Raw genomic sequence first — 24,462 nt, 5'->3', positions numbered from 1 at the left:
CTTCAAAATGTTCAACCCTTTTACATGTCTAGGAGCACCCCTTATGTAGAAGAGTTCAGGGGCCTCTAAGCAAATAAAAGATACCTAAGGATGTCTCTACAAAAATCTAACTCTAGCTTCTAGAAACTAGGTCAAATAAGGTTACAAAAATGACAGACAAAAGAGGCAACTATGGTGTATGCAAGGCTAATTTCGTTCTAGCACAAAAGGAGACAAAGAATGTGTCTCATATGTCTCCAAAAAGTGGCCAAAGTGTGCTAAAAACAAACACTAACACAAAAAAGCCCTATAACGTCACCCATATAACGTCTGTCTAGAAAAAGTCCCACGTTAAAAATGACCGGTGGCATTTTTGTAAATTATTTGACTTTTTTAACGTCTGCCCATTCCAACACAGACGTAATTTAACGTCTGACCCACAGTACCCCGACGTTATGTAAAAATTAACGTCTGAGCTCTCTGCCCCCGACTTAATTTAACGTCTGACTCACTCTGCCCCGACTTAATTTAACGTCTGACCCACTCTGCCCCGACTTAATTTAACGTCTGACCCCCTCTACACCGACGTTAAGTAACGTCTGACCACGCAGCCCCGACGTCAATTTTTGGATTTTCTCTACGCGAAACGCATAAACCCTAATTGTTTCGTCGCGCCACCAATTTTTCACGAAACTTCTTCGTCGGCAACCACCATTCTGAGCTCCTCCAGGTAATTTTTGAACGTTTTTCACCACCAAACTTGTTGGGATTTGATTATGGATTGATTTTAGGCGTTTTGAACCGAATATTTTCCGTTTTCATCCTCATTTGCAGTGTTTCGCGATCCTTCCCGTCGGTGACCATTATTCCGACCTCCTCTAGGTGAGTTTCGAACATTTTTCACCACCAAACTAGTTGGTATTTGATTGTGGATTGATTTTAGGCGTTTTCAATCGAATATTATGCGTTTTCATCCCCATTTGCATTGTTTTGAGATTATTTTGCTTGTTATTTCTTTTTCATTGTATGTATGTAATTGCTTGTATTTTTTTATTTGCAATTATAATTTTTATCTTAGACTATTTTTTTTTTAGTTTTTTTGGCCTATTTCTTTTTTTAATTGAATTTTTATAATAATATTTGTAAAATTACGAAATAAAATTATATTTATTGTTATTTGTAAAATTGGACTAATTGTATTTGATTTTTTAATATTGTTGTTGCATTAATTTTTATTTTATGTATGTAGATTTATTATAGATTCATTGTGGACCAAGGTCGATCTGCCGTATATGGATTCATTGAACCTCAAACCATTCAACCTTCGGGAAACTCACATGACCACATCAAACTTTATTTGCAAACATGGATGGTTGAGTCAAATAGAGAGATCTACTTTGCGCCATACATTGATGCGTATGTTTTTTTTTTCTAGTAATATTTTATGAAGTATTATTAATTATTTTTGCTAAGTACTTGTGATTGACGGTAGGTATCATTGGCAACTATGTGTCATCATTCCAAGACAATGCACGGTTGTATGGTTTTATTTATGCCATAGGAAGATTCCATATGCTTTGAAAAACATGTTACAAGTATAAGTATTAATTTTTTTCAATAACTTATGTATCTACTTAGTTATAAAAACTAACATATGTTTTATGTTTCCAAAATTTCATTAGAATTGTGAGTAAGCCTAGAGGCCAACAACTTAAAGTATTATATTCAAAGATTAGAACTCATTTAGTTTAAAGTTATTAATTTTTGTATGTCAACTTATGACTTTGATATGTGTTTATTTTATTTGTAATGTTTAGTGTAACAAGCAAGAAGATTAATGGGAATTGTGTATATTAGTTTAGAATATATGTTGAAACTTAAGTGTTATTAGATATAACTGTAACTCCATAATTGTGCTGAAATTATTATGAAACTGTTATGGGAATTTGCTGATTTTCAGGTGTGGGAATGTTGTAAAAACAACCAAATTAAAAAAAAATAGAGCAGATTGACGTCTGGTGGTGCTCTGACAGACGTTATTTAACGTCTGAGCTTACTGTGGCCGACGTTATTTAACGTCTGTCAGAGCCCAACAGAAGTCAAATTGCTCTGTTTTTTGGTTCCATTTAGCGCGAAAATTGACGTCTGCTGCTTTTGGCCCCGACGTTAGATAACGTCGGACCCCTTTTGCCCCGACGTTAAGTGACGTCTGTTTTGTTTTCCGACGTTATTTTAACGTCACCCAGTACGACGTCAGTGTTTGGGCAGACGTCAAGGATCGAAAATATCGGACGTTAAAAGACTTTTTTGTGTTAGTGAAAGGAGACCAAAGGTACATAGGTACACTTGTTTTATGTCTTTTACTTTATGCTTTATGCCTTTGCTTTACTCTCTCATCCACATCATTTATGCTCCCCAATCACCATGCGCCACCTAGCATTATTTTCTTACTTCTAATTAACCTACAAAGCAAATAAACATAGATTAGCATGTTGGCTTAAGTCAAGTCAATTATAGTCAACAAGTCAAACCTAGTCAAAGGTCAACAAGTCAACTAAAGTTGATTCAACTAAGTCAACTTAGGGAATCAAAAATAATAAACACAAATGAAAGGGATGAAGGATTAGTGAACTTCCTTTCTAAACATGCTTAGTCTTCTTAAGCATGTGCCTCCATCCTTGGTTGGGGTCAATCCTTCATCATCCTCACCTTCTAGGAGAGAATTTGACCACAAATTCTTTAAGCCTTTGTAGATGGAGCTTGACTTGATTTGGGGGAGGTTTTGCGCCTCCCTTTTATGAGCTCTTGTTCCATCCTTTCTAAGGGTACTACCCCTAGCTTTGGTTAGGCCATCCCTATTTTCTAGACCACTCTTCCTCTCATGCTTGCACATTGGGTCTTCCTTTTGAGCCTTGCAAGAGAAGGAAGAATGGTGATGTCCATCTTGCTTTGAAAATCTTTTTTTGGAGGCAAGTAACACTTTGGAGGTAACTTGCTCTTTTTCTTTTTCATCTTTTCTCTTATCTTTCACTTTATTTTTGTCCTCATTTGCTTGATTGGGTGAGAGAGGTAGGAGTGTGAACTTCTTGCCTTGGAAGGAGAAAGCATAGGTGTTAGCATGGCCATCATAAAAGACTTTTCTATCAAATTGCCATGGCCTACCTAGCAAAATATGAGTTGCTTCCATAGGCACAACATCACATAACACCTCATCTTTAAAATTTCCAATTGAAAAGTTAATGAGGACTTGTTTAGTTACTTTAATGTCTTCTTCCTTAAGCCATGATAGTTTGTAAGGCTTGGCATGAGGGATAGTTTTCAAGCCAAGCTTGTCCACAACCCTTGTGCTAGCCACATTTACACAACTTCCATTATCTATGATGAGGGGACATAGTTTGTCATTGATATGGCACCTTGAATGAAAAAGATTTTGTCTTTGAGAAGGGTCAAGTTCCTTGGAAACTTGTCTTAGTTGGTGCCTTATCATTAACAATCCACCTTCAAGGGGTTTAATCTTTTCACTTGAAGAAGAAGTGTGGGAAGAAGTACTTTTGGGGGAAGGGGGAGAAGAATGTTCACTCTCTACTTCTCTTTTAAGGTTTAAGGCCATGGTTCTTTTGGTAGGAAAATTTGAAGCTATGTGCCCATATCCCAAACACTTAAAACATTTCATAGAACTTGTCCTTGTACCTTTAGGAGTTTCATTAGAAGGCCTAAACGAATTAGTCCTAGGAGGTGGGTCTTGGGAACTCTTGGGTGGTGATTTATCATGTTTTCTTTCTTTATCTTTCCAAGTACTAGAATAGTAGTCATTGTATGAACCACTCCTCTTGGCCTCTTTTTTCTTTTGCAATTGAGTTTCAACTTTGGTGGCCAAATGTAAAACTTTGTCAAAAGAGGAGTACTCATATAACTCTACTAAATCTTTTATGTCCCTCCTTAATCCACTCACAAATCTAGCTACCTTTTCCTCTTCACTTTCAAATTGGAGTCCTACTTTTAGAAGCATGGACTCCATCAACTTGTAATATTCATCCACACATATGGACCCTTGTTGAAGCCTTTGGAGCTTCAAAAGAGTCTCCCTCCTATAGTAGGAAGGAACAAATCTAGTGCGCATCAAATTTTTAAGGTCCCTCCAAGAAGTCGCGAGTGACTCTTGGTTAATATTGTCCATACATAATTGATGCCACCAAGTATTGGCATACTCCAAAAATTCTAAAACTACTAGATCAACTTGTGCTTGATCCTTTACATGATTTTCATTGAAAATTTGATCAACTTTAGCTTCCCAATCAAGGAAGATTTTGGGATCACTTCCACCATAGAACTTAGGAATCTTTGGAGTTTGCTTCTCTTGTGATGGTTTGTGCCTAGAGTGCCCTCTTTTCCTAGCCTCTCTTTCTTGCTCTTTAGCTTCAAGCCTTTGAATTTGCTCTTGGATTCTTAGGTCACTTTGCTCCTTTTCTTTTCTCAATTGTTCGAAGAACTTCTTCCTAGACAACTCCAAATCCCAAAGCAATCTCATCAATGTATTGTTTTTGTTTGGAGTAGGTGCATTTGATGAACTTGCTATAATTCCTACAACAAAAACACTCAAACTCGAGACAAAATAATTTGATTAGAGTTTAGACAACATGAAAACCAAGACCAAATGCAACCCAAAATGTAACCCAAGTGTTTAGATCACTCTCCCAAAGTAACAAGGCAAAGCTACACTCAAAGCTACTCCAAGGAGTGAAGAAAACACTTTGTTCAAAAATCCTTTTCTTGCATACAAGTGGCTCGGTTCAAACACTCAAGAATTTCAAGAAGACAAACATACTATGACAAAACCAAGAGTACCTAAAGACAAGCAAGAAAAGCACAAAAACAAGAAATGCTAAACTCTAAAGAAGAAAAGTTTGAGACAAACTTTTAACAAGACTAAAACAAGAAAAGCACATTATAAGAATGACATGGAAAATACTTGAACATGCATTCCCTAGTCCTAAATCATGCATACACCAAGAAAGATCATAACCAAGTCAAAGAATGGAACTAATTTGCCAATATCACTCATTTCTCAAGCATGAAAACTAGTAGCATAACACTTAGTGACAAACACACTTTGAGTTCACCAATGAGCAAGTTTGCTCTCGGTTTTTTGATAAATTTTGGTGTAAAAATTTTCTTCTTTTCACAACTAGCTTCATAAAATGGTGAGAAAGAGTTTTAGGTGGCTTGGACACTTAATTCCTCAAGTTTTAGGCCAAAATCAATTTCATGGAGCATACATCAAGCAAGACATAAAGTGAAAGCAAGATTCAAATACTTGGAAAAACAAGAATAAGAAAACTTCAAGTTAACATATGACATATGACTCAAGCAAAAGTTAGACACATTTAAAGACTCAACATGACATACACAAAGACACAAACATGTAGCTATCATGCATTTAAACTCATGGATTTGAGGCTCAAAGAGTAAGCATCAAAAGACATGTTATCCAACCACATTTAGGAGCAAAAGAGTCACAAAACCGAAGCCAAAATTGCCACAACATAACCTGAAAACGTTGTTTTTTCGTATTCTCGGCAGCTCTGACCTTTGCTCACTCATTAGATCATAACTCTCTCCACAGAACTCCAAATGCGTTAATTCGTTTTTTGTTGGAAACTAGACTCAGAGAGCTTTCTTTTGATATAAAGAACGTTACTTTTAGACCACTGAGATAGTTGCAGTATTTTTTTTCAAAAACGCACACGTTGCTGCCAGCACTATTTTTATGTGGACCATTCAAAGATAGCTACACAAGACAAGGTTAGAACATGAAAACACCATATTCAAGGACAACCAAAGCTCTAGATACCAAATGATGAAGGATTATCTTATTCCTTTTTAAGATTATTGAATATAGTGTGAGTTGATTAAGAAAGCTAAGTGAAATCCCCTGGACATTAAGATAGCAAGCTATCTAGATGTGAAGGTTCCTTTCACAAAGCTTCTAGAAACTAGGTCAAATAAGGTTACAAAAATGAGAGACAAAAGAGGCAACTATGGTGTGTGCAAGGCTAATTTCGTTCTAGCACAAAAGGAGACAAAGAATGTGTCTCATATGTCTCCAAAAAGTGGCCAAAGTGTGCTAAAAACAAAGGAGACCAAAGATACATAGGTACACTTGTTTTATGCCTTTTACTTTATGCTTTATGCCTTTGTTTTACCCTCTCATCCACATCATTTATGCTCCCCAATCACCATGTGCCACCTAGCATTGCTTTCTTACTCCTAATTAACCTACAAAGCAAATAAACATAGATTAGCATGTTGGCTTAAGTCAAGTCAACTATAGTCAACAAGTCAAACTAGTCAAAGGTCAACAAGTCAACTAAAGTTGATTCAACTAAGTCAACTTATGGAATCAAAAATAATAAACACAAATGAAAGGGATGAAGGATTAGTGAACTTCCTTTCTAAACATGCTTAGTCTTCTTAAGCATGTGCCTCCATCCTTGGTTGGGGTCAATCCTTCATCACCTAATTATAAGACAAGAAAATCAATGCTCAATCATATTCTTAACACAGTTGACCATCAAAACATTCAACTCATAGTTTGAGAACATGATTAGAACAAATTCAGATAGAATTTAATAATTAAGCATGTTCAGGCACAAATTAATTTTTTTTTTTGGGCGAGCAGAGTTGCCCAACGAGTTGTGAAACAATGATGCTTATTCATTGGAAAATAAAAACTTAGAAAATAAAACTTAAAAAAAGAAAATATTGGGTTTGTGATTAGTTTTCTTGTTTAACTTCTTTTAGCTCGACGTCTGTAATTTATGGTTTGTGATTAGTTATACTAGTGTATTTCTTCTCTTCAACACACCTATAAAGTTTCAACGCTTTACCAATCATATATTTTGTCCTTTTAGAATAAGGATCTTCAATTTCCACTTCCCATCAATTTTGACTTCTTTAACAACCTATATCTTTGACCATTTGGATTTCCATCTTCTAGGAATAATCTTCCACTTGGGTTGACAAAACTTCACGGGTTGGCCTGGTCTAAATTTATTCTCTTCATTCATAATACCATGATCATTCTTTCTATCACCCTTTTCGTTTAGTTGAGTGATTCCACTAACTTAATGTAGCTCATTAACCATTCCTTGCATTGATATCTCTTTATTCTTATTATCAAATTGTGAAGAGAAATCCTGAAAAATTTTCTCAGCTTCAAACACATTGAATGTCACCTCTCCATTTTGACTTCTTACTTTCAGCTTTCCCCATCAACATCGATGATAACTTCATCTATCATCCTTGTTGGCTTAACATTAAGTCCGCCGATCTTCTTCAGTACAAAAAGTGGCATCAAATTAATACTAGCTCCCAAGATAATGAGAACTTTTCTCATATGTTGTTCCCCAATGGTGCAAGAGATGGTGAAACTCCTAGGATATTTAAACTTTAGAGAAAGAGTTTTTTGGATAATAGCACTGTAGTTTCCTTGAACTTCAACAATTTCCTCATCTTTATACTTCATCTTTTTATTAAGGAAATCCTTCACGAATTCAGCAAAAGAAGGCATTTGTTGTAATGCTTTTGAAAGAGGAATGTTGACCTCTAGCCTCTTGAAAATATCCATGAAGCGAGTAACTTGCTTCTCCTTGTTTTTCTTTGAAGGAATTGGTGGGTATGGAAGAAATTTTTACATACCTTTCTCTTTAATTTTCTCCTCTTCTTTCTTCTTTTAACTTCCTTCCTCAACTTTCCTCATTCTTTTCACTCATTCTTTCTTCAATCTCATTTTTTTCAATTTTTTTTCTCATCATTCTCACTTTTTCAACCTTCCTTTTTTCCTTCCTCTCTTCTAATACATTTCCACTCGATGTTATGATAGCCTTATAGTCTTTATTGGATTTACTTCAATGTTAGAAGTGAAATTTTTCTCAAATTTTCCCCCATCTGGTTTTCCAATTGACCCAATTAGGTTTCCAGATTGCGAAAAGAGGCTCTTGTGCTTTTATGATTTAAGATTTATGGTTTAGGGTTTAGGGTTAGGGTTTAGGGTTAGAGTTTAGGATTTAGGGTTGATAGTTTCTTCATAAGGGCTTCTAGTTGTTGAGTCATCAACTTATTTTAGGCTAGCAACACATATTGAATTTGGAGTTCCAATACACCTTTTTCTTCAATTGAATTCTCTCATTTTACACTTCAAAATCATTGGTTGCCATATTCTTTATCAACGTCGTGGCCTCTTTAGGTGTCTTTGACTTGATCATGCCTCCATTTGAGGCAACTAGCACCAACTTTGTTTGTGCTCTCAATCCTCCCAAGAAAATGTTAATCTGTATTGGTTCATCAAATCCATGGATAGCATATTTCTTGAGATATCATTTGAATATGTCCCATGCTTGACTTATCATTTGTTGAGATTTTATATACGCATATCTTGTTTATTTCCCTCTAGACGATATAAGAGTTGTAAAAATCATTTTAAAAATCAAGAAAAATTATAAATATGTTATAAAATAAAGGAGAGAAAGAAAATAGAGAGTAGAGACTGATTTTTGTATGTCATTTATCAATAGGAGAAGTCCCTATTTATAGATACAAAAGGCAATCCAAGGGATACAACTAAATGGTTACAATATTAATGATAACATCAATAGAAATCAATCATTGGTAACTGCTAGCAACTCAATGGACATCCATAAATTTCATAACACTCCCCCTTGGGTGTCCATTGATCAGAGAACGTGTCTCGTTAAAACCTTACTAGGAAAACCCTTTGGGATAAAAACCTAGTCAAGAAAAAAAAGTACATCATTCTTCATTCTTTGATATAATATTATTCATCACATCTTCTATTTCTCCCCCTCATGTAAACTTACATCTTTAAGATGACGAGTGCAATCTTGTGAAGCAATTGCTCAAAGATTCTCCTTAGCAAAGACTTTGTAAATAAATCTTTAATATATCATTCTTTCAATGGAGCAATACATGCACTGTTGTTTTCATATATGGTTGTTGATTCCATTTTTCCTCATGTAATGCTAAAACTTGCATGATTTGATGATGATGCTATTTAGAGGTGTCAATTTGGCCCCTTGCCCATGGGCTAGCCCTGGCCCACTCTTCATAAAGCCCCTTTTAGAGGGGCCCCAAATGAAGAGGCAAAAAAAAAGCCCTAGCTCATAAAGCCCCCTCTCTAGTGGGTTAGGGCTAGGGCTAAGGTGGGTTAGCCCCCCAAATAATAATACATTAAGTCATAGTCAAAGATCAAGTCGAGTGACACAGACGGGCTCGACGACCCAGACGAGCCCAATGACCAGGACAAGCCAGATAACAAGGACGAGCCTCAAAACTCGGACATGCCCGACAACACAAACGGGCTCGACGACCCAAACGGGCCTGACAACCCGGACGAGCCCAACGACCCGGACGGGCCCTATGACCCACACAGGCCCAATGACTCGGACGAGCCCAACGATCCTAACGGGCCCGAAGACTCGAACGGGCCCAACGACCCGGATGGACCAGATGATCCATACAGGCCCGACGACCCGAACGGGCCCGACAACTTGGATGTGCCCGACGACCCGGGTGGGCCTGACGACCCGGACAGGGGTGATGACCTGGACAAGCCCGATGACAAGGACGGGTCAGACGACCCGGAAGGGCCCGACGACCTTGACGGGCCCAACGAGCCCGAAGACCCAAACTGGCCCGACGATCCAAACGGGTCCAATGACCCGGATGGGCCCGATGATCCAGTCCGAGTCTTCGGTCCTCTCCGGGTCGTCGAGCCCGTTCAGGTCGTTGGGCATGTCTGGGTTGTTGGGCCTGTTTGGGTCGTTGGGTAGGTACGGGTCGTCGGGCCTATTCAGATCATTGGGCCCATCGGGGTCGTTGGGCCCGTCCGAGTCGTTGGGCCAGTCCGGGTAGTCAGGTACGTCTGGGTCTTCCGGCTTGTCCGAGTTATCGGGCTTGTCTGGGTCGTATGGCTCGTTTGGGTCGTCGGGTCCATACGGGTTGTCAGACCCATTCGGGTTGTTGGGCTTGTTTGGGTCATTGGGCTTGTCTGGATTATTAGGCCCGTTCGAATCGTTAGGCCCGTCCGGGTCGTTGGGCCCGTTCAGATCGTTGGGCCCGTCTGGGTGGTTGGGCCTGTCTTGGTCGTCAGGCTATTTGTGTCGTCGAGCCCGTCTGGGTCGTAGGACCCGTTCGGGTCGTTGGGTCCATTCAGGTCGTCAAGTCCGTTTGGGTCATCGGGCTTGTCTGGGTCATAGGGCTTGTCCGGTTTGTCGAGCCCGTTCGGGTCGTTGGGCACGTCCGGGTCGTCGAGCCCGTCCGTGTCGTCGAGCCCGTCCATGTCGTCGGGCCCGTTCGTGTTGTCGGGTTTATTTTGGTTGTCGGACTCGTCCGGGTCGTTGGGCTTGTTCGGGTCGTTGGGCCTGTTTGGATCATCGGGCACGTTCGAGTCGTTATTCTTGTCTAGGTCGTCGGGCAGGTTTGGGTCGTTCGACCTATTCGGGCCGTCGTGCTTGTTCGATTCGTTGGGCCTGTCCCACAAATAGTAATATATTTTAAAAAATAATGAATTTTTCATGTGGAAGATGAAAGCCCATGGGTTGGCCCGGGCCCATAGGGCTTTTGTAGGGTTTTTGGCCTTGTGGGCTTCTTTGTTGGGGGCTTTTTTGGCCCTAACCCACATGGGCCAGGGCCAAACCCTGTGAGTTGGGCCAAATTGACACCTCTATTGCTATTATGGTTTGTTTCACTAACTGCCATGAAATCATTGTGCCAACACATGTGAAGAAATTTCTTGTTTGTGATCAACCATTGTGAGGATCATATAAATAACTTGCATCTACATAACTCATTTGATTTTGAATCAGTTGGATAAAAATAAGCCTATATTAAAAGTACCCTTAAGGTGACGAAATATGTATTTGACACTAATTCAATGTCTTCTAGTAGGTGAAGAATTATATGTTGCTTAACAAATTTACAACAAATATTATATCAAGTCTAAAAGGACAATGAGCAAAATACATTAGTGCTCTTATGACATTAAAAATATGGTATTTCTTAACCAAGAAGTTCTTCATCATTGTGAGGTCCAAAAGGACATTTATCAACATCTAAGAACCTCACAATTGAAGTGCAAAAATGATATAACTTGTCCATATAGAACCTTTTAAGCACTTTCATTATATAAACCTCTTGATGTAAACACTTGTATTTAAATACTCAATTTGTAATTTTAAACAAAACTTTTGTACTTCCAAGATCTTTCATCTCAAATTCTTTCTTTAAGCAATCAATTGCCTTTGTGAACTCATTAGGAGTTTCAACGATTCTGACAAATTCAGTTATCGATATTTTCACATAAATACAACGATAAGTACCTTTCTTTTAACAAGTACTTACAAGGACAACTATAGATCTTGATTGCTTTAATCCATAAAAGGGACTTGTTCAATTTTATTGAATAATCAACTTTAGAAATTACATTGTTGGGTAAATTAAATCCTTCAGGGATTTTCATATAATTATCATTCTTTATAATATTGTTTAGTGCAAAAATTCATTTGTACTCAATGAGTTTTACACCTTCAGGTGTGCGGACTACAGGTCCAAAAACCTTTTGTTTAACAAGCAAATTTAATTTTGCTTCTATTTCATCTTTCCATTTGGCCAATCATTTCTTTGTCGACAATCTTGATCCTTATTGTCACTCATAAAATTCATCGTTATATTATATGCTAAAGCATCGTCAACGTTGACTTCATTTTGATTCCATATTATCTTATTCATGACATAATTTATTGAGATATCATCATTTTCAACAATTTCAAGTACTTGAGGTTCTTCTAGAACCAAATTATTAATTATGTCAAATGAATCTTTTGTGATTTACACCTCCTCAATTAGTTCATCTTGTCTTTTTAGCTCCTATTCTCATTTGAGGATTTTTATCTTTGGAACCAATAGACTTACCACGCTTCAATCATGTAATGAATTAATATCAATTCTATTGGGAGCATTAGCATTTCGTATATGTGATTTAATTATCCTATTTGTGTCATTAAAAACATCTGATAATTGATTGACTAAGTTGTAAATGAATTATCATTTGGACTTCGAGTTCACATTCTTTTGTACGAGGATCAAGAGAGACAATGATAATTCATTCCAACCAATATTCTTTTCCAATTGTTTTCTTTCTCCCCCTAATGTTGGAAAAACTCATTCATAAAAAATGACAGTTGACAAATCAAACTGTAAATATGTCTCCTATCCAACATATATTCTCAATCATCTCTAAAGCCTCATCATAGTCCCTTTTGGTGGGAAGATTCGATCATATACAAAAATTCTTAAATGAAAAAATTAGGTTGCTGACCAAAAACCAACTGCATAATAGAGTAATTATGGTAACTTGTTGGCTTGATGCGAATCAATATTATAACATGTAAAATTGTATATCTCCAAGTAGTCATTGGAAGATTAGCTCTCATAAGTAGTGGTCTTGCAACCAGCTTTAGATGTTTTATTCATAATTCTACAAGTCCATTTTGAGCATGAACATATCTTCTACTGGATGTTCAACTTCAATTCCAATTGACATACAATACTCATGAAAAGCATAAGATGTAAATTCACCAACATTATCAAGACAAAATTTCTTAAACGGATAATCTGGGAAGTGATCTTTTAACTTAACTAATTGTGCTAATACTTTGCAAATGTCTGATTGCAAGTTGATAATAAACAAACATGTGACCATTTAGCTGATGCATCAATTAAATTGTGAAATATCTTAATGATCCACATGATGGGTGCATTGGACCACAAATCACCTTGTATTCATTTCAAAAGATGAGATTGACTCATTTCTAGAGTTTTTTTTTGGTTGATGGTTTTATTATCAACTTTCCATGTAATCATGTATTACATGAGAAATCATTGGATTGAAGAAGTTTTTGACTCTTAAGTGGGCGTCCACAAGAGTTTTCAACTATTTTTCGCATCATGATAGATCCAAGATGACCCAACTGATCATGCCAAACAAGAAATCCCTTTTTGATTCGTAAACTTCAGGTTTACAATGACATGCATTTCAATTGTACTAATATATGTTTAGTACAAGCCATAAGGAAAGATTGATAATTTCTCCAATACACATTTTATTTATTTTTATTCAACCCAAGTCCATTGATATAAAGATATTTCATATCTTCTTCATTGTTTGTCTCAATATGATATCTATTTAAACAAATATTTTTAGAACTTAATAAGTTTCTATTAGACTTATTTGTAGAAGTGTAGTAGTTCTTCTGGAGCCTTTAAAACATTATTTGTGATATAAAAATAATGTTAATATTGACTTCTCGAATAAGCAAATAAGAGAAAAATAAATTAATAATCTTTAGAGTTTAATTCTTGCACTATCAACAAAATACATTATATTTAGTCTATCCAATATTACTGCATATCAAAATGATCATATATATATATATATATATATATATATATATATATATATATATATATATATATATATATATATATATATATATATATATATATATTTAAAATAGACAACAACAACAACCATCTTTGTCTAAACTAACACTATAAATCAACTTTGAATTCCAATATTAATATTTTCCTTAACCACCGAGGCAAACAATATTCATATATTAAAAGATTCGTATAGATATAATATAATAATACTAAAACTCAATTACATATATCCATATAAACACAAAATCGTAATATAATAATACCTTATATATAGAATCAAAACCATGAGTCAAATAAAATAACATTATATATTAAAAATCATCAAATCCATATTTTATTAAAAATCCACTGTATCAAATATTTAATCCAAATAAAATACAATGCCACATATACTGATATCTAACAAAACCTTAAAAAAAAACACACACACACACACACACACACACATATATATATATATATATATATATATATATATATATATATAATCACCTTATACATTTAATATTAAATATTCATTATACATTTTTATACCAATATATAATATTTAATTATATTTATTCTATTAGTATGGATAAAAAGATATATTATTGTATGGACGTTGAAATTTTTAAAATTTAGAAAATATGAGTTATTATAAATATTATGAAAATAAATATTTCAAAATATATTTTAATTTATTTTTCACATGTATTTTATATTTTGAAATATTAAGATTGTAAATAAATATTAAGATTATGCATGCACATAGTACTAGTGCAGTTTCATGTTTAGACAGCGCCCTATATGCCTCGGTTCTTGCGCAAACGAGGTGGATAAGAACGCGGTGGCATTTTTGTGATTTCGAACAACTTTTATGCCTCGGTTAACTAAACAACCGAGGCCTATGAATGTTTATGCCTTGGTTATAAATTCAATTGAGGCAGTAACGCTGTCAGAAACTCACACTTTCCCGCTTTTTTTAAAATTCAAAAATAATTGGTCAGTTTTATGCCTTGGGTCCCACTGAACCGAGGCCTATCAGTGCCAGAATTTTTCCACGTGGCTGATTTTTTTTTTCGTGAGTATGTGCCTCGGTTTCGAATCAACCGAGGCAGTAAGGCCAGTTAGGTTTTAAAAACCTAAGTCCGCTGCACTGTAGATGCATCTTCTACCTTCGAAAATCAGCGTTGTGCCTCCACGCCGTTTCGCCACCATTGTTGCAGATTGCATCTTCACTGTTCAGTCCCGCGACCCACTATCGCAGATCCGCCGCCATGCCCGCCTTCTCCACTTGCTGTCGACGCTGTGCCTCCTCCGACGAGAACAACAGCTTACCTTCGTCCGCACATTGGGGTATTTTTTGCGTTTCCATTTTGCGATTTGAATCCATTTTCTTGGGTGTTTTTCCTGTAGGGTTGGGGTTCGTCTTGCTGTGTTTCCTCACGTTTTGGTGCAGGTGAACTTCACATAATGGTTGATTTAATGGTTGTTGGCACGAGATTTTGGACGCGCGAGGTGTTGAGGTTTTGCGAACTGGCGGAGTTGCATTTTTGCTTTCTTGTGTTCTTGCAGGTTCCAGCCATTTCAGATTTTTTTTTTAAATTTTTAACGTATTTTATGCCTCAGTTGGTATCAGAACCGAGGCAGTAATGATGAGATATGCCTCGGGTAAGAACCGGGGCAGAAAGGTGGACTTTTTTACCTCGGCTAGATATGCCTCGGGTCTTAAACCGAGGCCAAATGACCAAAATAACCGCGGCAAAAACCCTTTTCTACACTGGTGTAGTCAATTAAGGGAATTATTTTTTCAAACATAAACAAATGATTATATAATGATCGTAGTTGATTGCATAATTTAATGAAGACAACACAGTAATGTAAATAAACTTTGGCTAACTAATCAGGCTAATCCAACACATCGAAATAGGAGAATGGAGAGAAATGGAGGAACAAAAGCTATGTTAACAAACAACGAAGAGAGTATTGGAATAAGGAAAATACAACCAAATGTGGCTAATGGGGAACACATGTTCTTTATTAGAAGTTGTAACCCATAGCCCTTTCCTCCATTGGCTTTCTTCTTCTGCCATGCAACACTCAACTTGCAAAGGTGTACTAAAATGAGAGGTACTAAGAAATTATAAGAATAATCTCAATGCCAATGCAATAAAAGAGAAGCAAAGACTTAACAACATGAATATGGCGAGAGATTTTGGTAATCTTAAGAAATTAAAATATAACATTTCAATTACTTATAAATTGAATTATTTTTATTTTTTAAATAATTTACTAGGATAAAGTTTATAAAATAATAATAATAATAATAATAATAAATGTTCATTATACACTCATTTCACATATACATTTCATAATATAAAAGAAAATTTGATTCTTCTTCCTTATACATAACCAACATCAAACATGCATATATTATATAGTAATAATACCATAGAGAATTCACCTTAGATTAATTAAATTATAATAAAAATAATTTAATATATAAAAATATATTTTTTACTGTCACATAGAAACTTCTTCTACTATTTTATATAAAAAAATACAAATTCTTAATACTTCCATCACCAACGAGGTGATTAATGTTTCCATCTTCCATTTCATTTAGTTTAGCAAAGAAAAATAATAATATCAAGATGAGTGACATTTATATGGCCAAAATCAAAATCATCATCTTTATAAACACAAAGTGTGTTTCTATGTTCTTCTCCCTGTTTCTTAGGATACTTTGATATAAGACAAGTATGACCCAAATGGTCTTTACCACCGTAGTGATAAATTATATTTTCATATTATTTATCATTGTTTTCATCTTTTTCTTTTCTCCTTTTCATACTATTGTGCCACTTCTGATTCTCTTCGAAATTTCCTTTATGATCACAAAAATATGGATTAGATGTAGTTGCATTAACTTCTGTGAATGAAGCATAACTAACTTAGTCTCATGGATGTTGCTGCATTCACTTCTGGGAATGAAGCATAACCAATTTAGTCTCATGATTTTTCATCAAAAACTCATTGTTTTGTTTAGCTATAAGAAGGCATAAAATAATTTGAGAATATTTGTGAAATACTTTTTTTCATGATATTGTTGTTACAAGAGTAAATTATTACTCAGAAGCTTTATTTCCTCCTTCCTTTTTTTTAGAGCATCATCAAGACTCATTGCATCTAGATGTATTTCAGTCTCTAATACTCAAAAATATGAGTAATTTTTTTCTTGTAATATCAAAATTCACAAATTCAAATTTTGTAAGGTTTAACTCGTTTAAAACGGGCTCATAAAATATTGATAATAATCAAATTTTATTTATGAAACTATAAAATTAATATAGCCAATAATAAAAATAATCATCATCATAATAAAAATAATAATAATGATAATAAGACAAATATGAAACTTGATAAAGTAAAATAGTTTTTTATCACAAAAAATAAAAATATAAAACAAAATTATCAATAAGGAAAGGATTAGAAAGAGTCTGGATTGATGTACGCAGAGCATTGTCCTTAAAGAGGAAACATCTCCACTAACTCAATTGGATAACTTTCGTGCTAATAACGTGTTATAAAATAAAGGAGAGAAAGAAAATAGAGAGTAGAGACTGATTTTTGTATGTCATGTATCAATAGGAGAAGTCCTTATTTATAGATACAAAAGGCAACCCAAGGGATACAACTCAATAGTTACAATACTAATGATAACATCAATAGCAATCAATCATAGGTAACTGCTAGCAACTCAATGGACATCCATAAATTTCATAACAAAATATATTTATATTTATAAATTATATGCAAAAGTGCCATTAGTAGACTATTACTTATAATATTACATTTAAGAGTAGAAATTAGAAGCCATTCTAATCAAAATAAATAATTAATGTTCAAGTATAGATTCTTTGTTTGAGTTTTCATACTACATAGTATATTTTCAAAATATATTGATTCTAATATTAAAAAATTAATATTTTACAATAAGATAAAATAAAGGGATAACAACTGTGACATCCCATTTTAAATAGAGTAATCTACTAAAATTAAACATCACATGATTATAATATAAAAGAGCACACGACATGAAGCATACATGTACTAACTATTACAATAATCCAAAATATACTTGGAATAAAAGTTAAGGCACAAAATAATGACCAGTAACAAAATATAAAAGCTAACAGTACGCAAAAGAACTGCCCATAGAACAGAGAATTACAACACAGTTATTGTTCTTCCAAAAAGGGGCTCATTAATGAGCTAGCACCAAAGCATGGTTCATCTAAACCGCAACACTCCCATCATCCTGATGACCACCAGGGGTTTCCGCATATGCTCACACCAATTAATTGATGATCATCGCAAAAGGAAAAACCAAACAAACAGGTTAAGCTAGAGTAAAATTTTTTAATCATGTTACAGGGCAAATAAAAGCTAAATTAGATTAAAATCATATGAAGCAGTAGGCACCCAAATAATGTTAAAGCAAACAAATACAGGACTTTTTGACTCGATTATCCGGATCATACTCTTGATATAGAATTCTAAAGGAAGTATGCGCCTGTGGTGGTTTCTACACTCTGCAGAGTCTAGACGCAAGGGATTATCACCCAACCACACACAGGGTTAATCCTCTAATGTCTTGGGCCCAATATGTCTCAAGACTAGGACCTCCTGCCACTCTCACCACATAAATCAGGATACCTTCATTTATCTAGATATCTTATATATCAAGGTATACACTAACCACCATCACCAAGAGTTTCCTTTGAAACTCTTTTACCAATAATTTTCACATGTCATCTCAATCATTCAAGTCTCATGCCAATCCACCACCAACAAAACAAGTTATTTTTTCCATTTCATACTCAATATAACAAGATTTCACTTAATCTCATACTTTATAAATGCATACCATGACATACATATATCACAAAATAGTATTCATCTCAAATAAGTGAGTGCCAACATTTAAGTACATGCAATTCCATACAATCAAGCACAACACACAACCATAATTCTTACACCAAAATTCCTAAGAAAATTTATTATCACAAAACCAAAATCACTACAGTAATGTGTGACACATTTCTCAAGCTACAGACATTTAATCGATTATCCAACCGGTCAAACCATAAAATAGAAGGTATGAACCAAATATCAAAATTTGAGCTCAATTCAACAGTTAATGAGTCGGAAAAGTCAATTTTACTAAAACTGCGCATATCAGAAAAAGACATAGTCGCCCAGCGACCAAGGCACTCGCCCAACGACCACCCGACTCTTCTAAAATACGAAAAATAACGTCAAATATCACCGTTTCATGAATATTTGAAGCCCTAACTTGAAAATACACCAAAAATTAACGTTTTCCCCAATATTGTCTCATTCCACAAAACACTAATCACATAAAATAGAAATAACATGAATACAAGGTGTAGATCCCCTTACCTTAATAAAACTTAGTCAAACGAAACAAGACCCCAAGGAAGAGTACCACAGCTCCAGGAACAGATTAAGGGGCTGAAAATATTGACACCCGAAACAAAATAGAGTTACTAAGACGAACCCTAGGCAGGGCCACAACAAAACAGCTGGTAAAAGATGGTGGAGGTCTACTTACATGGAGATGTGAGCTCAGGCAGTTCCGAACAAGGAAGATTCACTAACTCAACGAGACAAAAATTGGTGTCCTAACAGAGCTGCTGCTCAAGAGTTGGAGGAAGGAGATGGAACTGTTTTTAGAAAAGGTGACAAATAAAAGATGTTAGGGCTGAAAAGAGATCTTGGAGGTCCGCAAAATGGGTCGACCTTTGGGCCTAAAAAAGGTCATGCCCAACCCCTTCTCAAAATAGTATTTTAATAAAAAGTGGTCTCACAACAACAAAATCCAATAAATAATCCAAATACTAAATGTAGCGTTAATGTTGAAATTAATTCTCCTCCGCTGTAGCGTTAATTTTGAAAACAATAAAATTCTGCTACACAATTAGCCACCTGCTATTGAAAGAATTCTAACATTGCAATTAGTACAACAGGATTTCAAACTTTATATCTCCTATATTTGTTAAAAAATTCAATTCAACTGTGAATTGGAAGTTTCATATTTTATAAAAAAAATAAATAAACTAAATAATATATAATTAGATAACCTTACAAATTTATTATACTTTTGTATGAGTTAATAGTCTCAAATCTTTCTAACCTCCTAAAAAGTATAACTTTTAGAAGATATGTAATAATACTTCTTTCATTAATTACATAGAATATTATTTATCATAAAATATGATTCAGGCCTAAGAAAAACAAATTAATAATTTAGCTTAGATATAAAGATTTTTGGATGAAACATAAAAAAGGCAAGTCTGTCTAAAATCACAAATATCAACAATAACAAAAAAAAATCGTCGTCCTTACGCATGCTTATCCTAGGTCTGTTATTGAATTGACAAATTTAAAAGCAAAATAATTTTTTATCATATATGTAATTATTTATTTATTTAATATAGTTTAATTAGTGTAAACAATCAATAACTCATTGAGTGACAGAGTAATCAAAGACTGATATTTTATGATAAACAGAAACAGATAGTCTGAGAGTAGATGATGTAGTGTCTCTAGTCCATTGTTCAAACTGCAACTTGTAGTTCAACATGCTGTTCACAAAAGAAGAAAATGTATATATACCATTACACTATATATGTTTCTTTGATTACATTTACAAGTATCAGAATTAATGTACATACAACCAGCAGCAACCCTGTGATTCCAGTGTCAGTATGAACAATTTTTCCCTTACATTATTCTTTCAATGGATGAATATTGCAGTGAATGAATTGTTTCAATACTCAGCCAAAAGATGTTTTTATGCTGCCCACTTTGACTGCAGATCTTCCTCCAGCATCAAGAAAAAAGTGTTGAAAGAAAAAGGTAGAACAAATAAAGTACAATGTCTGACATAAGTTCCCTTGCCCCACCATACACAGAATGATTATCTCCTATGTTGATTTGTTCAACCCCCTTTTGGAAATCCTGACAGATATACAAGTGTTGCACTAGTACCTGTTGCACTAGTACCTCTTCAGCAAACTTCGAATACGAACCAAGAACCATGTTTTCAAGAGTGTTTTGTGCTTTCTCCAACCATTGAAGTACTTACCAATCACCCTTTTATAACTAGGCCTTTGCTGAACCAAAAGCCAATACTCAGCAATGTTTGGCCTTCCAGTTATGTATTCATTCTCTAAATCCAAGAGTTTTAAACGAGCTAATACTGGAATGAGCATCACATCAGCCATGGTAAAATCTTGACCTGCCAAAAAAGGTGTTTCACACAGTTGCCTCTCCACCTCATCAAGCAATCTAACCAAATGCTCTTTGCTCCTTCTCAAAACGTCTGCTTCTTTCAATTTCTCTTCGGTCTCATAGGCTTCTCTCAACTTCCTATGGTAATCTCCTGCTAATTCAGGTGACTCAGACATGCGAGCAATCACCACTTGCCTTATGAACTTGGAAACATAAACACGGTATTTCTCAGGTATATGTGCAAGTGTGAAAAACTTGGGGTCCCAGTCTTGTATCCTCTGCATCCATTCAATCACTTCCCTGTTACTGGTACTGATACTGTCAGCCCCTGAGGAAACCACAGCAATTCTTTCGATGTACCTGAACATTCAGCCCAACTGTATAACTTCTGTTTGTAACATAACGGTGTGAAAGTAAACTCAAAATTGAACACACTCTTCACTCTTAGTGTGCAAATAATTAAGCTTTATCAAGAAACAATACAAAGCAGTTCATATCTGAAATGCATGACTATACTATTTGCCACTTGGAGGGAACTGGTTTTGGAGTAGTGATGTATATGAAGAGAGGACTTGGTCAGTAACCAATTTTTCAACTACTTTTTCGTTTTAATTTCAATTTCAAGAGCAACATAGGAATAGTTTTTACAAAAATGGTTCTGTTTATGCACATTTATATATGTAAGTCGAAATAAATAGAATGATACAAGAAGGGTGAGAAGTATAAGACATACTGGATTATATCAATAGTGTTGTAAATGATATGAGAACCATTTTGGAAAACCGGGACCCTTCCACGGCGATTCATCTTGAAGAAAGAAGAATCCAAGTTCTTGCCAGTAATGGGATTGACATGGTGAGATGTATAATCCACACCCTCCTCCTCCAATGAAATTCTCACCCTCTGGCTGTCCAAATCCAACGGATGATGATATAGCTGCATCTTCTTCTCAGGCAATATTTCTTGCAGGTAGTGTGCTAACACCAAAAACCATACAGGAACCACTGAGATGGCATTCAGGGCTGCAAAACAATGATAACAAAATTGTCTTGAGAACAATTAGTAACTGGTTAACTACTCACCATTGTCCTTTGCTCACCCAAATTAGTGCTAACCTGTTATAGAAGCCTCATGTCATGAACCATAATTAATGCATAGCATAGAAAATTAAAGCCACACATCATACAATCTCGATTGGATACAACCAGAACCAGATTGGATGCTTACTACTACTAATACAACTTCTTGAACAATACGGTGCTTGTTTAAGTGAAACTAAACTCAGATCCTTTAAGCAATGTTTTGGATAACCTTTAAGCAAAGTTTTGAGTCTGGACGGATAAAATATGATTGAAAGGAGATACCTCACTTAATATGGAAGGACATTTTTCAGATAAATATTAGTTATCAGCCGATAAACACTCCATTAAAATGTCACTAAACCACAAAATTTGATGACTATGTAATTTGGTAAGTACTAGCAAACCAAGCACAAAATCAAATAAAATATTCAAGACACGAGGACCCATTTCGGTAATGGGGGTTTGAGGATTGAAGGTGTTTTGGAAGATCAAGATTCCAAAGCTCAGATTCCCAAAGAAATCAATCAACTTAGCTGTAAAGAACCAATAGTGATCAAAACTCCCAACCATCTTCAAGAAGACCAAAAAGAAACATAAATATTGCAAACAACAGATAAATAACTTGGAATTATGCAAACTCAAACGCAACCCATTTCACAAAAAAAAGAAAATGAAAGTGTTGGGACAAAATAAGCATAAGCAGACATCAATTTGACAAGGTAAATGGTGTTTCATCGTGTGATAACAGAAATTAAAGTTGAGGAGAATGACATACCCAGAAGCAGAGAAGAGAAAAACAGGGAAAGGAACAAGTTAGCGTTGAGTTGGGCTTTTGGAGAATTTTGCAGGAGACAAGAATAAAAAGCTGAAAAGGCTTGAACTAAACTACAAAGTGAAGAGTAAAAAATATGCAAAGTGCGAAACTTCCATAACTTGTGCTGCTTTTAGATCATGTATATTATATTATTAATATTGGGTAATTGAAAACCATGGTCTATGCGTTCTGTTGTTAGGTTTTGGACACGTGGGTCAAATTTCTTGCTCTGGTGAGTAATTATATGCTAATATGAAAGTTATTTTTGAACGAAAATAGAAAGAATAAAATCATATTAATCGCAAAAGAAAAATAATCAAAGCATCTAGTATACTTGTATAATTAGTCAATATTAAAAGTAAAGAAAATTAAAATGATTCATTTGTTACACCTAATTTTTAAAAACATATACAATAAGATAATAACTTAAAATTATACGCTTTTAAATTAATAATCATTTTTCCCTCAAATCTTAAAAATAATATGATTAAGATCGATTAATGTATTTAAGGTATTATTTGTTTTCTCACAAATAAGATTATATTTCGACTTCAAATTATTGAGATAATATTGATAAAATTAATTATTGTGTATTGTCTGTTTTTTAAAATCTAAAATTCTCTTACGTTTTTAAGAAAGAAAAATATATTTAAATGATTCCAATCCATAACAATGTAAAAGTATTTTAATATACTAAAATTATAACATTTGTCCAATTAAAGTATAAATTATGAATAAATTATAATCAAATATATAACATGAAATATATATATATATATATATATATATATATATATATATATATATATATATATATATATATATATATATATACACACACACGTATCTAGCCAACTCAACCAAATAATAACAATAAATAATCACCACATCTATATCGAAAACAACTCAGGTAGCTGACTCAGGTCGACCTAGGCTTAACCGGCCTAAACCCATAACCAAAGCTGCTAAAGGAATAGTCAACCTAGGACGACATGCGAACAATGACGACATAAACCAACTAGAGAAGAAATCGGACTACACCGACCACTTTAAAATATTTGACGAAGCCAAAACACCTAAAAAATAGTAAGCCCACGATGGTCAGAACTAAGGGCCTAGGCCAGGGCCCAAGCCCACCTATGACCCAAACCGGGGTCCAGCCCATAGAATGGTCAAACACAATTAATAAATCTATAAATATACCTGGATCTCACAAATAAAAGGTACGCATTCATTACTTCATTAATCGCCTGATTTGACTTTGTAAGAGCCTTCGTTGACTTAAGCTTCCCTTCTACAGGTAACCCCTCCCGGGTCCAAACAGACATGTGCCAACTGGGAAGAGGCCAACTGAGAAGATAACGGACTGTATGGGTAAGGTGACACTTGTGCCTAATATATCTTATTTGTTTTTTGCAGTAACAAAAATATATATATATATATATATATATATATATATATATATATATTGTGATTGATAACTTGGAAGTGACACAACTTATTAGGACTTGAGAATATCGTACTGATTTTGTAGAAGATTGCAGGGAATACTTTTTGAAATTCTACCTACAATTAGAATAAAAAGGACAGTTTCACTTTTACCAATTATATATAGCAATATAGTTTTAACCATTTAATTTGTTCTAAAATATTTTAATGTGTCCTTATGTAAATTTGCAACATCCCAAATTAGTAAAATTTTTCTAATACTTTAAACATTTATTACAAGAGAATTAGTTTTTAAATGTGATTACTTTTAGTATTTCCGAC

General features: G+C 34.7%; 1 protein-coding gene and 1 long non-coding RNA gene across 5 annotated transcripts; one reads left to right on the top strand and one right to left on the bottom strand.

The window, feature by feature from the left end:
* The first annotated feature begins 732 nt into the window (after positions 1 to 732).
* On the top strand, positions 733 to 1,575 carry LOC146884145 (uncharacterized). Its single transcript, XR_014984049.1, has 3 exons — positions 733 to 861; positions 1,229 to 1,395; positions 1,472 to 1,575. It is a non-coding gene; the product is annotated as an uncharacterized LOC146884145 (long non-coding RNA).
* Positions 1,576 to 20,148: 18,573 nt separating this feature from the next.
* Positions 20,149 to 22,807, bottom strand: LOC114195650 (glutathione S-transferase TCHQD-like). Of its 4 annotated transcripts, none has more exons than XM_028086191.2 (4): positions 22,654 to 22,803; positions 21,879 to 21,911; positions 21,530 to 21,773; positions 20,149 to 21,156 (listed from the first exon to the last, which is right to left on the bottom strand). In XM_028086191.2, exons 3-4 carry the CDS (start codon positions 21,736 to 21,738, stop codon positions 20,562 to 20,564), a joined length of 804 nt encoding a protein of 267 aa, XP_027941992.2. In that variant the 5' UTR covers positions 21,739 to 21,773; positions 21,879 to 21,911; positions 22,654 to 22,803; the 3' UTR covers positions 20,149 to 20,561. The 4 variants fall into 4 exon arrangements, with proteins under 4 accessions (XP_027941992.2, XP_027941993.2, XP_027941991.2 ...); XM_028086192.2 differs by having other exon boundaries at positions 21,530 to 21,818; positions 21,896 to 21,911; positions 22,654 to 22,802; XM_028086190.2 differs by lacking the exon at positions 21,879 to 21,911 and having other exon boundaries at positions 21,530 to 21,818; positions 22,654 to 22,807.
* Between the last annotated feature and the right edge of the window lie 1,655 nt (positions 22,808 to 24,462).

Source organism: Vigna unguiculata, chromosome 8 (genome assembly GCF_037176805.1).
Source record: "Vigna unguiculata cultivar grain cowpea cultivar isolate G323 ecotype 2 chromosome 8, ASM3717680v1, whole genome shotgun sequence".
NCBI lineage: Eukaryota > Viridiplantae > Streptophyta > Magnoliopsida > Fabales > Fabaceae > Vigna > Vigna unguiculata.
This window is presented reverse-complemented; position numbering and strand designations above follow the sequence as displayed.

Excerpts from the sequence above, each read along its gene's own strand:
- LOC114195650 (XM_028086190.2), bottom strand. The coding sequence starts at position 21,738 with ATGCAGCTATATCATCATCCGTTGGATTTGGACAGCCAGAGGGTGAGA. Across the intron at positions 21,157-21,529 it reads AACACTATTGATATAATCCA|GTACATCGAAAGAATTGCTG; the intron begins GTATGTCTTATA and ends CTGAATGTTCAG.